The sequence below is a fragment of the Lissotriton vulgaris genome, chromosome 3_2 (genome assembly GCF_964263255.1).
Source record: "Lissotriton vulgaris chromosome 3_2, aLisVul1.2, whole genome shotgun sequence".
Lineage (NCBI taxonomy): Eukaryota > Metazoa > Chordata > Amphibia > Caudata > Salamandridae > Lissotriton > Lissotriton vulgaris.
The window spans coordinates 225,252,344-225,266,368 of record NC_141690.1 but is presented as its reverse complement, the minus strand read 5'-3'; the positions used below and the strand labels follow the sequence as shown (position 1 = coordinate 225,266,368).

The 14,025-nt window shown below is 44.6% G+C and overlaps 1 protein-coding gene across 1 annotated transcript in view; it reads left to right on the top strand.

The window, feature by feature from the left end:
* Positions 1 to 14,025, top strand: part of POLR1A (RNA polymerase I subunit A) — a 565,818-nt gene that overhangs the window by 309,274 nt on the left and 242,519 nt on the right. The window contains exon 21 of the mRNA XM_086964251.1: positions 3,371 to 3,453. Within this exon, the coding sequence (XP_086820377.1) occupies positions 3,371 to 3,453 (83 nt within the window). The remainder of the gene's footprint in view (positions 1 to 3,370; positions 3,454 to 14,025) is intronic.

Genomic DNA, 14,025 nt, shown 5'->3' with positions numbered 1-14,025 from the left:
GAATCTGCTCTACTGGAGATATCTGACACTCTGAAATTTATCACAGACAATGGCAGGAAGGCAGTGCTGATCCTTTTGGATTGGTCGGCCGCCTTTGATACCATCTCTCATAACATCCTTTTGGCCAGACTAAAATCTTGCGGCATTTCTAAAACGGCACTGGCCTGGATCACGTCCTTCCTGTAATCAGAGGCAGGCAGTTTCCCTCGGCACCTTTCTTTTCTCAGAACGTATCACCACAGGAGTCCCACAGGGTGCCTCACTTAGTCCACTCCTATTCAATTTATACATGGCCCGCTTATCTCCCTCATCTCGGCCTATGGGATTGAAACAACATCTTACGCTGACGATACTCAGCTGATCCTGTCCCTTGATAAAAATTCCACAGATGCTTAAGAAAATTTCACAGCCTGTCTTACGGCATTCATCAAATGGATGAAAAATAATCACCTCTGATGTAACACTGATAAGACAGAAATCTTGTTGATAGGGAATGATAACCCCTTTCAGCCCACTGAATTGGTGGCCCGAAGAGTCAGCAGCCCCTCCATCTACTGTGGAGGTTGCTAAAAACCTTGGGGTGTGGTTTGACTCCTCCCTCTCCTTCAAACACCATACACTCAAGGTGGTGGGTAGATGCTTTGGCCTAATTAAAACCATGAAAAAATGTTTGATTTGATTCTTCTTGCTGCGAGGAAAACAGTGGCTATGGCATTAATACTTTCACGCCTAGACTACTGTAATAGCCTCCTGGCAGGGGTCAATAAATCAACTCTGAGGAGACTACAGGTAGTGCAACGCACAGCAGCCAGATTGGTCTTAAAACTTCCCCGTAGGGCGTCCGCAGCAGTGGCTCTGAAAACTCTTCATTGGCTTCCGCTACACAAGAGAATTCTCTTCAAACTCCTGCTTACCAACTTCAGAGCTACTCGCCGACTAGGACCAGTATATCTCTCCACAAGATTTACACCATACACCACAATGAGGACACTCCGATCTTCTGCAAACCTCCTCAAATTGTCTGGTTTCAAACTCAAAACTAAGGGAGGGAAATCCTCTACTGTGTTAGGTGCAAAGGCTTGGAATTTTATGCCAAACAAATTGAGATCAATGGAATCGAAATGCAGTTTAGGAAAGCCCTAAAATCATGGATCTATGGAACAACTGACGATTCTGGTCTTGCCCTCATCTAGGTCTTCATTCTCCACTGTCAAGCTCGTTATCTGTACAGCGCCAGGAGGCTCCCTTGGGAGTGACAGTTCGCGCTTTATAAATGCCACATTTCATTTCATTTAATTTCATTTGTTGGTCATATAGCTACTGTTTCTGGTGCCTTCCGGATAACTGCGTTCTGCTGCAGATATTTTTCAATGTGAGTTTGTTTGGCCTCCAACGGCAGGTTTCAACCCAACTGGATAGTCTAGGCTTTACCCACATGCCATTCACGCCTCCTTGACTCTTCGTTCTTGTGTTGTTGTAAATGTGTCTTTCTAAGTGGCAGACTCCTTTTTCTTTTCTGTCATTTTCTTCAACATTCCATGAAGCTGTAAATTTTATTCAGAATTATATATAGGAATCTGTCCACAATAAGTGGTTTTACATTGAGTGGTTCCAAGAGGGCAATGGAGCTTTATGGTGCACACAGATGGAAAACCCTGCATTATTTATTTATTTGAAGAGTTTTATATAGCGCAAACATGACCCTAGCGGGTATCAGAGCGCTTTACAATTGTTAGAGAGGATATAGTTATGCAATGCAACTGGACAGCTACAAATTTATGTTCTGCATGCCCCCCATTCGCACCCCCCTGTAGGATGATCTCATGGACCTGTGGAAAGGGAAAGGAGTCCTGGGTGAGCTGCTCTCAACATGGCCGTCGTTACCATGTTTCCCCTCTGCATCTCATTTCTATTTTAAAAAGTACCCAGTGTCCTAACTTGACCTCCTGCTGATCAGCCCTTCTCAGTCTGTATAAAAGGCATTGATTGGGTAATAATAACACCAATCATTTCAAGCACCTAAATGTTGCAGAAACCACAGTATGAAGCACTACATAAAGACTAAATCTTGTAGATTTCATATATATTGGACAGCTAAAACTAGGCTCCTTAAGTTCTCGTCAAATTGCACATGTCAGACGCATCTTGGAGCAATACTAGCAGGGCAGATGTTTTGAAGTGCTAACCGCGTGCATCTCTCATGTTGGTCCAAATGTCAGTCCAGTAATGTTGTAGCTTAGTGCCAATCCGGAAGTCATGGACCAATTCATTGTGGTTTATCGTAATTCCTGCGCAGTGAATTTGGGGTTGAGGGCAGCCGGTGTAAACTGGAGGGCATCGAAGAAGCAGAAGTTCAGCCTTGCCTCACATAGACCTTTGCCAGCCACCAGTCATCACTTTGACCATGTGCTCTCTTCATAGATGTTTTTAAAGTTGACTCTGCCAGTAGATAGGTAGGTGCATTTGATTGGTCCGGTGAACAGTTTGGTAGTTAGTTCTCTACAGGCAGGAGATCACCTCCACATGTTGTACCTAGCTTTTTAGGAAGTTAAGAATCTGAGAATTGTAGAGCGTAGATGCGTGGTCATTCAACGTTTAACCGCATCGCTGCAGCGGCTTTTCCCACTGTGTGCGGCATTTTCGAAATTACCGCGTTACGTGACGAGCTCAGCTCGTCATCCGCACTCGGCAGGTAAGCCCGATGACGAGCTGAACTCGTCATCAGCATCGAAGTGGTTAAAGCAGTATGATTGTGTGGGTGTATACATTGCCAGAATTTCGAAATTTGACTCGAAATTCACTCTACAGTTCTTGAGAGAACCAGTCCTTGTGGTTAATGTTCAGCATGTCCTGGAGGGTGTGAATTCAATGTTTTTTTCAGATTTGTTGGATCATCGGACTAGAACTGCTGCGTATCTTTGGGCGCTAGTGAGGGGAGATTCAAGCATCAAGTGTATAATGGGCTTTGTAGATACAGTGTAAGGGCGGATGATGAGGTGTGCAGCAGGTGGAGACTGGGACAGTGTCCCGGCTGCGGAACATCATCCTGGCATGGTCTATCCTGGCCTCCAGATTTTCAAAGCTAGGTGCAGAGAATCTGCCACTAGATCATGTCTCTCCCAGATAAGACATTCTCAAATTTGTCCGTTTTCCTCCTTCGGACCCTGAGTGGCCAACAGATGGTAATGGGAGGTTGCGCTCATGCTTGTTTAGTGTGCTTAGTAACATTAACCCTCGAATTTCCAACTTTCCCCTTTCCAGTCTTCCAGTGACATTTTATCTATCACCAATACTCAAACTGTAAAAACTTCCCTATAGATTGTAAAACTTTCTGAATCTGCCATGATAATTGTATTGGTTTCTGTTTCAGGAATTCTTCTTTCATTGCATGGCTGGCAGGGAAGGTCTTGTGGACACAGCTGTGAAAACCAGCCGCTCTGGATATCTTCAGAGGTAAGTTCTCATTCCCAGTGAGCCTCCCCACTTTGTATGTATAGGCATTTATATAGCGCACTACTTACCCGTAGGGTCCCAAGGCGCTTCGACCGCTGCGAAACCCTTCCTGGTTTCCCTGAGAGATGGTCCCTTAATGGGTATCTCCAGGGTGAGACCAGGCATCCCCGGCGGTCTGGTGGGGCCGTTAGTGAAGATGAGGCAAGCTGATGCCCAGAGTTGCCGAGTGTGATCGCTGATCAGAGTGGGCACCGAGGCGAGAGAATTATCGAGTACGCTGACCCTGGTCCAGAAACCTGCCGCGCCGGGAATCGAACCCTGGTCCCGGGCCGTCCTCTGCTCTCGGGTCTGCCGCCTCTAACCAGTGAGCCACACTACTTTGTGTGATTTGTTGTGAATTGTGGCTAGTATCAAGCTTCTGAAGGGATCCTTTCCTTTCATAACATGGTGTTTGCTGGTGAACGGAACCTTTCGAGTTCTCCTCCCAGAGATTGTAATTTACGAATAGAGATTTGGGGAAGCGCGAGGAGACATCGCTGAAGAAATCCAGCACCGACAAGGCATTTGGGTCTGGGTTTCTATTAGTGAAAGTGCTTGGTAACTGATAGGTGAGTATGTGTGTTTGAGGGTTCTGTGGATGGGGTGTCAAGTAACCTAGGGTTGTGCACGTTTGTGTATGCTAGTGATTGCCGATTGATTCATGGTTGAATGACTGAGTGCATTGTTGAGGGAGTGAGCAGCAGGAGTGGAAAGTACCCTCCCCATCTCCCACAACTATGACTTTGGACTATCATGTACCCACTGATCATCATGCTCGTTCATACGCCCATTCATTCATCTATCCATCCACATGTGACCCTGTATTCACTCACTCATTCATACATGCACCCAGTCATCCTCATTCATACATGCACCCAGTAATTCCCTCATTCAGTCACCCAGTAATTCCCTCATCCATACACCCTTTGACCTAGTTTTGCATTTATCCATTTAACAATCCACTCAAACACAAATTCGGCAATTAGTGAAGAAGTTCCTTCATTTTTAAATACATTTTAAATACTTTTTTGATGTGGCCGGGTGGCTGTTTATATGCGCCTGTGTGTACAGGTGTGTGTCTGTATGGTAGTGCCCATGTCTCAATGTTTATGGGTGTATGTATGTTTATGGGTGTATGTATGAGTTTATGGGTGTATGTATGAGTTTATAGGTGTATGTATGGGTTTATGGGTGTATGTATGTTTATGGGTGTATGTATGAGTTTATGGGTGTATGTATGAGTTTATGGGTGTATGTATGAGTTTATGGGTGTATGTATGAGTTTATAGGTGTATGTATGGGTTTATGGGTGTATGTATGTTTATGGGTGTATGTATGAGTTTATAGGTGTATGTATGGGTTTATGGGTGTATGTATGTTTATGGGTGTATGTATGAGTTTATGGGTGTATGTATGAGTTTATAGGTGTATGTATGGGTTTATGGGTGTATGTATGTTTATGGGTGTATGTATGAGTTTATGGGTGTATGTATGAGTTTATGGGTGTATGTATGAGTTTATGGGTGTATGTATGAGTTTATAGGTGTATGTATGGGTTTATGGGTGTATGTATGTTTATGGGTGTATGTATGAGTTTATAGGTGTATGTATGGGTTCATGGGTGTATGTATGTTTATGGGTGTATTTGTGTTTATGGGTGTATGTATGGGTTTATGGGTGTATGTATGTGTTTATGGGTGTATGTATGTTAATGGATGATTGTATGAGATAACGGGTGTATGTATGAGTTTATGGGTGTATGTATGAGTTTATGGGTGTATATATGAGTTTATGGGTGTATGTATGAGTTTATGGGTGTATGTATGAGTTTATGGGTGTGTGTACGAGTTTATAGGTGTATGTATGTGTTTATGGGTGTATGTATGTGTTTATGGGTGTATGTATGTTAATGGATGTATGTATGAGTTAACGGATGTATGTATGAGTGTATGTATGAGTTTATGGGTGTATGTATGAGTTTATGGGTGTATGTATGAGTTTATGGGTGTATGTACGAGTTTATGGGTGTATGTATGTGTTTATGGGTGTGTGTATATGTTTATGGGTGTATGTATGTGTTTATGGGTGTATGTATGTGTTTATGGGTGTATGTATGTGTTTATGGGTGTATGTATGTGTTTATTGGTGTATGTATGTTTATGGGTGTATGTATGTATTTATGGGTGTATGTATGTTTATGGGTGTATGTATGTATTTATGGGTGTATGTATGAGTTAATGGGTGTATGTGTGAGTTCATGGGTGTATGTATGAGTTTATGGGTGTATGTGTGAGTTCATGGGTGTATGTATAAGTTTATGGGTGTATGTATGAGTTTGAGTGTATGTATGGATTTGCCTGTATGTCCTTATGTCGTTGTGTGCCTTTAGCAGTGTTTGCCCATGAACAGCATTGCAGTTTATTCCAGTTGCCTCATGGAAATGGCTATCCAAGTACAAGGGTGCCGATTGCTTCAGTTGGTTTCTTAGCCAGCAGGACTTGCCTTCTGTTGTTTGTTTAATCCACTACCAGAGTCTGAAGTTTGAAAAGAAAGCAATTAATCAGAATAAATAATATGCTTTTTACCCGGATGGAATGATATCAGATGCCATAGTCAGTCGTTCGCATTGTACTAATATTGGTTTGCTCTCTAGCTGTAAGTATGTTATTACTTGTAGTAGTGCACACTCCCACATTGATTCAACACTGTAACCTCACCCTGCAATAAATAAGTGCAGCCGAAGAAAGCCGCGATTCTGGCGCTCTCCGAGCATTACGCTGTCTGAACCCTAATAACCCGCAGGCCTGGGGTGCTGTCTTTCCCTCACAGGACACTCTCGAGGCTTCTATGCGCTTCATTTATCTCGTGCGCGCCGAGGCCGCTGCGAACAGCCGTCGGTTGCTTCCTGCTTGCTGAGGTGTTTCCGGTGGGGGCAACACTTTCGGCCCCTTTTCAGCAAGTCTCTGCAATATTCAAAGATCGCGTGTGGTGTGGTGAGCACAGCCGTGCTTTAGCGGCCTTCATCTGACAGTATCTGTCAAAAAGAAATGCACTGGAAGGAGGTTCGAAGTGGGATTTGATGAAACCAGTCTGAGTCATGCAATGCAGGGTTTGAAAGAGAAGCAGCCCTCCCTCACACAGCCGTGTAACTGGAGCTGCTATGAGGTCAGATGCCAAGATCGGTATTAACACATGCACAACTTTAAAATGAGCAAAGAAATCTAAACCTTCTGATATATCATCTACTTGGCCAAATGGTGAAGAGCTTGTTTCAACAAAAACATTTATCTCAAGAAAAAAAACCTGACATTTGTTACTGTTTCTTTTGTACTCTTGTAGCATTTCTATCGAATGCTCTGTTGAGTTTCCAAGAATCGTCCCATATCATGCCATAAAGGTGTCATGCATACTTTGCCGACGGATCATGTTAAAGCAGGTGTACCTTCCGTCTCCATGTCCGAGGGCGCTCCTTTTTTACTTCTGTACATTCCATTCATGAATAACTGGTGTCAGGTGTTCGACTCTTCAATGGGGTCCATTGAACCAAACCAAAGCTGCCATTCCCAGAGTGCAGGGATGTGATCACTGACAGCCAAGGACTGGAAACTGGCTCAGCCTGACACACAGCCATGTGGTAACCTTAGTGCGTTTGCAAGTCCGAGCATCTGGTGCATCGTGGAAATGAAACAGAATAGTTAGTTGTGAAAACAAAACCAAGCATTGGCATAGCCAATAGGTCTCGCCTTTGGGCCCTTATAAGTGTTTAGCCATGCAACAGTTGATGTTGTGGCACCAAGGATATTGTGCTGGATAACTAAACACTTATAAGGTACCAAATGCAAGACCTATTGGCTATGCCAATGCTTTTTTAAAAAATGAATTAATGGTTTGGTTTGCGCTTCTTAAGCAACAAATGTGTACTCGTGTTCATTTTCGCATTTCATGCTTAAATTTAGTGCTTAGTGCTGGTTTTGCATGATTTTGTGCTATTTTTGCATAACTTCACAAAAGCAGATTACACAAATGTCGTACATCACACATTTTTATGGTGGCTCCTTGCAATGTTCACCATTTTAATGCTGTTCAAGCAACACTACCCCTAAACCAGCATTGGCCTACCTTTATTAAAGCACTAGAATTCCACGTACACTATGTTGAGCCGAACTCACATCTGTCCTCAAGTGAAATTCACTCACCCACTCACTCCCCAAGAGGCTCTTCTGCCAGCTGATTACGCATTCCTATAATTACCGATTTCCACTAGGCCACAGCAGTGAAAGACCTGTAACAGCGTAGCGCCATGACGCAAGAAGACCAATTCTTAAAGAGTGAAACCAGGGATGCGCGCAGTACCCAACGGGGCTACAGTTCAAGTCTCGGGTGCACTCACACGAAATCGGGGTGCATGGTAACTGCACTCATAACTGACTGAACATCAGAAAAGTGGACGCTGCGGCCATCAAACCGTTGCGCCGGCCGAGCATGGATGTATGATACCAGCCAGTTAAAGCGCCAAGTGCTTGAAAGGTGGAATGCGGTGTGTGCCTCAGGGGCTCACTGAGGATCTTAGCTCGATTGTAAAATGCACTCAGATGTGAACTGAAAGTTTAAAGTGCACTCAAGTGAAATGTTCAACCACTACTCTGCCAACTGATTTGCGTGTAGGGGGCATCGCGGCTGTTAGGTTGTTGTAGTGTTGGTGTGATAAGGGTGGGGGGCCAGCAGTTAAAGTGCCAAACGCTTGAAAAGTGCAACAGGGATGTCCGAGATGCACCAAGATGCTACGGATCCTAAGTGAGGTGGTGTGAGCAACTCTGCATCTTTGTTCTGGAACTTTCCGATAATGCCAAGGCACCATCCAAAATACCATACCCTGTCCATTCCTTCCTGGGCGAAGCCATTCACAAGGCCAGTTAAAGCAGCTGTGTGCGTGTGTGAAATCTGACAAGTTGCACACTGCATGCAGCTGCTCCTAACCGCAAGCCTTTGGCCTTTTCACACCCACGAGAGTGTGAAAAGGCCAGAGCGATTCCAAAAGTTTGTTTTCCTAAAGCAGCGCGTGCTGCTCTGGGCTCGACCTAAAAAGACCTTTTTCATTTGGGTCTACACTAGGGGGGGTGGAACTTGCGTAGTTTCACCCTGCAGAATTCTGCAGAGTTACGTAAAAACTAAACGAGATTCCATGGAGTTCCACGAGCATGCAGAATTTGGCACATCCCGATACACGCAATGATTTTTAATGCCGGCAGCTTGTTTCGTGTTGTAAAATAGGCACAAACAGCTTCACGCAGCATGCCAGAGGGTGCTGCTTTTTTCTGCTGCTCAAGTAGTTTTCTATTCAAGCGTTAGCATTCTCAGCGCGAACGGTCGGGACTTGTCACAACTGCCCGAGTTGAGAAATGTCTCGAGGAGGCGTTCTAGCGCCTGAAAATTGCACTAGGGGACCTAAATTCTCACCCCCAACTTAGTGTTGGAGAGCAGTGCATGAGAAAAAATGCCTCCAGGCGGCAGTTCGGGGAGTTGTGCCGGAACCTCACGTTCCACGTGGAACGCAGAGTTGGCAGAACTCCGGCGGAGCGGAATATTTCACCCACCCCTAGTCTTCACTTGTTTGACTAAGAATATGAAACCCCTTTTCAGTCTCGTTCTATTCCTACGTTAATACGGACCTCAATTTCATAGCAGTCAGCACTTTATCTGCTTGTTGAATATCTGCTCAGATTGTGTGTGACAATGGTGTCCTTGTATATCTAATTCAGTCTCTGCAATACTGTTCGGGGCTCCGAACATGTCCCAGATATGTCCATTTTGTGTAAATATATGGACAGTGTTCCTTTTGCTCACCTCTTCTCTGAAAATGTGTTCTAATAGACATTTCACAGTTTATTTTCTGCACAGCTATTAGATCTGCATTGCTATGGGTTATTTTCAGGTGTCTCGTAACCTTACAGATTTCAAAAGAGAGGGTACCCCACTTTCACCAGGGAACGGGGCACAATGACAACAAGTCAGAGGGAAATCCCTGGAATGCGCTAGTCGACTTAATATACCATTATCGTAAAAATAGATTGTTAACGAACTTTATTTCTCTGTGGAAATTATTATTAAGTTTCCCCTATAACACAGCAAACTATAGGTGTCTGCTATCTAAATGTTTAAGTGTAACTGCAACGATAATGGTATATTAAGTCGACTAGCGCATTCCAGGGATTTCCCTCTGACTTGTTGTCTCGTGACCTTACTACAATAGTGTGACACCCTAAAATGTGTCTTGGGTGCGGTCATCACTGCTCAGAACTTCATATGTGCTCTTTCCCGAATGATAAACAGCCCAGCAGTACCACCAAAATCATGAAAACAATCTCCTTCGCGATCTCCACCGACCCCTGCCCCCACCACATCTACAACCTAGGAGGAACCCATATTGGCTCCAACCTCACCACCAGCACCAACGCCTCCAACCATAGCGGAACTTTCCCAGACAACTGGAAACACGCAAAAGCACATCTCCCCTGAAGAAACCTTTGGCGGACCCGGAAGAGACCAGCTACAGACCCATCTCACCCTTGCCCATCCAAAGTCATGGAGAAAGCAATTAATAGGCAACACTCCAACCATCTAGAACAGCGCCATCTCCTAAACATCACTCAGTCAGGTTTCTGCAGCAACCACAGCACGGAAACCACCCTCATTTCAGCAACTGATGACATTGCTCGACCTCTCCATGGCCTTCGACAATGTTTCCGTGGTAGGTCCGGCATACAATGTTTCCCATGGTAGGCCCGGCATTGTGTAGGGCTTTAGACATGGATGAGCAGTTTAAATCGTTAACATTTCTGGATGGGTAGCCAGTGTAGCTCTTTGAGGTGAGGTGTGGTGTGTGGGGATGTTGAGGAAGAGTCTGGTGGTGTTGTGGAGTCTTTGTATGAGTTGGTTTGAAATACTAGTATATAGTGTATTACAATAGTCCAGTCTGCTGGTGATGAGGACCTTAACTTCCACCATCTAAGTAGGCAATTGTGCTCAGTCACACTCTGTCTCACACAGATAACGCACATTTTTTCCTACTTTGCTGCCAAAACCTGTAACAACCATCAGTACCTCCCATCTCTACTCGAGTTCCGCGAGAAACTGAAGACCTAGCCATTCAACTAGTAGATCTGATTGGCCTGCACGTCTGCTCATGTGCCTGGACACCCCCTGGGGTGATAAGTGCCCGCTACCATACCAAATAAAATAAAATAAGTAGAAAAGGGCTGCAACTCTCAATTGGATCAGCATTCAGCTCATTTTGAATGTGTGTCTCGTGGCAGGCCCAGAGAAAGAAATCAAGAATAAAATGCGTCTGTAACTAGCAGGATAGCCACAAAATGCTCCAGGGGCATGATCCAAATGTGAAAGGTACTGCAACCAATCTATGGCGTAAGGGTGATGACCCAAAGCCCATTTTCAGGTTCACCCAGCGGGTCTGGTGGCTCAGTGGACTAATGCATCCACTGCAGAGGCCTGTGTTCGACCTCTTGGTCACAGGTTCAAATCCCGGCGGGTCCACTCAGCTTTTCATCCATTTGAGGTCGATAAAATGAGTACCATTGAGTTGGGTAACAATATACATCTGTTATTTCAGCGCCAAGATGCCCCGTTGCTGGGGCGAACGTGCGCTTTACAAATACACCTGTTATGTTATGTTACAGCGCAGCTGTCTGGTTTGCTAACATCTTAGAGATATTCAGAAAGTGTTCCTTGATGAAGGCTGTACAATGTTATTTTATTTTCTATCACTCGACAACATTTAAACGTCCGTAAATGATCTGTGTAGATATTTCAGGATATATCAGATTTAGAAAAGCAAAAATAAAGCACATTTTCTGGTAATTCTGAACTATTGAGGAAACATAAATTTTGATGCGATCAAAACAAATTAATACTGTAGGTGAGGACATTTCCACACATTATCATTTCAGCTTTGTATACTTTTATCAGCAAAACTGTATGTGCAAATGTAATGGTCATTTGAATTGAAAATGTATTGTCTGTATTGGCAGTACATTTCCACACAAGGCATACTCCGCTCTACGCCGCTGCAGTCTAATCTGCACCACTCCACTTTACACCACTCCACACTGTCACTTCACTCTACTCTGCACCACCCCATGCCACTTCACTCTACGCTTCTATGCTCTACACCACTGCTCTCTACCCCAAACTGCTATACTATGTGTCACTGCACTCTGTGCCACTCCACTCCGCACCACCCCACTCCACTCTGCAACACTGCACTCTACTTTGAACCACTCCACTCTACATTAGTCCTCTCTATTCTACTCTACGTCACTCTAATGTACACAACTGTACTCTACCGTACATCACTCCAGTATACACCGAAATTATCTACTCTATGCCATTGGACTCGGCGTCACTCCACTAAGCGCTACTCGATTCTCCTCTAAGCCACTCCACTCTATATCACTCCTCTCTACGTCACTTCACTCTACGCCATTCTAATCTACTGTGCATCACTCTATGCCTCTCTACTATACCCTGCACCACTTTACTCTATTTTAGTGCACTCTATGCGCCACTGCACTCTACACCACTCCAGTCTAGGCCGCTCCACTCTATGCCTCTCCACTCTATGTCACTCTACTCTGCAACTCTTCACTCCAGGCCACTGCACTCAACTCTGCACAACTCGACTCTGAAACAATTTACTCCATGTAACTCTACACCAATACTAGTGCACTTTACAACCCTGCACTCTCCACCACTACTTTGGACTACTACATTCTACGCCATTATACTCTACAACACTATGCCACTGCACTCTATGCCACTCTACACCACTGCTCTCTGCACTATTCTACTCTGTGCCACTGCACACTACCCCACTCTTTCCATGGGACACCATGTCACTGCACTCTGTGCCACTCTATTCTACTCTGCACCACTGTACTCTGTGCCACTGCTCGCTGTACCACTCTACTATGCACAGTTCTTCTCTATGCCACTGTACTCTGCACCACTTTAAACTGCACCACTGCACGCCACACCACTACACTCTATGCCACTCTGCTCTGCGGCACTGCACTCTACGCCACTCTAATCTACACCTCTGCACTCTACCCTGCACCGTTCTACTATATGCCACTGCAATCTACTCTACGTCACTGAACTCTATGCCAATGCACTTTATGCCACTTTACTCAGAAACACTGTATTCTATGCCCCTACACTCTATTCCAATCTCCTTTACACCACTCCACTCTAAGCCACGCCACTCTACAACACACAACTCCACTCTATGCCACTCTACAACAGTACTCCAATCTACAATGCTGTATGCTGCATGCTGCTTCCTCCATGCCACTCAAGGCCACTTTACTCCACTCTTTTCTACGACCCTCTGCTCAACTTTACTCCACTCCAACACTCTGTGCCACTCCACCCTATGCCACTCGACTCTGCAACACTCTACTCTGCCATTTCACTCTCCTACACTACTCCACTCTGTGCCACTCCCATCTACGACTATCTACTCCTCTCTGCGCCTCTCCACTCTGCTCTACAACACTCCACAACACTATGCCATCCCACTTTACTCTACTCCACGCCCTTCTACTTTACAATACTCTGCTCCCTCCACAACACTCCACACAACTCTATGATGCTCAATTTCACTCCACTCAACTCTATTCTACACCACACTAGGCGACTCCATAATACTCCACTCTCCGACATCCCACTCCATGCCACTCTCTTTTACCCCACTAACATTTAGGCATGCTGGCATACAACTTGACTAAAACATATTGGCAAAGCCAATAGTACTTGTGTAGGTGAGACCTTTTGACTTTGCCAATGTTTTTTATGTATTGCTCATAGACAGCTTTAGCTGTCTGTTGTCGAAAGATCTGCTGGGTACAATACACTAAATAAAGTGACCTTTGCTTCATTGTGAGACATGCTTGTCTGTCTCATTCACTCGCTTGCTTGTGATGGCTTTCCTTCCTCTGCTTCTGTAGATACCTCCCCTAGCGCGTGCCTACTTTTCCCCTGGCGATTTTACCACGCCAGCCCAACTACATCATTGCACCCCGCCTCTTCCTGCCCAGTCTTGCTTTTTGTTGTTTGGAGTCATTGATTGCGCTCTGTCTCTCCCTGAATTTTTCTTATATTTGTATTACTTTTAAAAAAAACTTCTTCACGCAGTCTGTCAGTGGCAACTTGCTAATTGGCCTTTCTTTCCTCAATGATGCACTTTTGCGCGCTATTTACTTTTTACTTATCGCTCCAAGATGGGCGGCCATGATTTTGGAACAGTAAATTAAAAGTAAAAATAAGTAGGCATGCCTTCGTATCCATCATCATGTTGGATTTTATTTTTGTTGATGCTGTTCAGCATCAGTAATATGCACATGCTTCCTGTAAGTCCTGTCGACATGAGCAGTATCCAACCAGACCTAATAAGAAAAGTTGATTGATTTGAAAATGTAGGACTTAGTGGGCAGGTAGAAAATAAAATTCCGGAAAGTC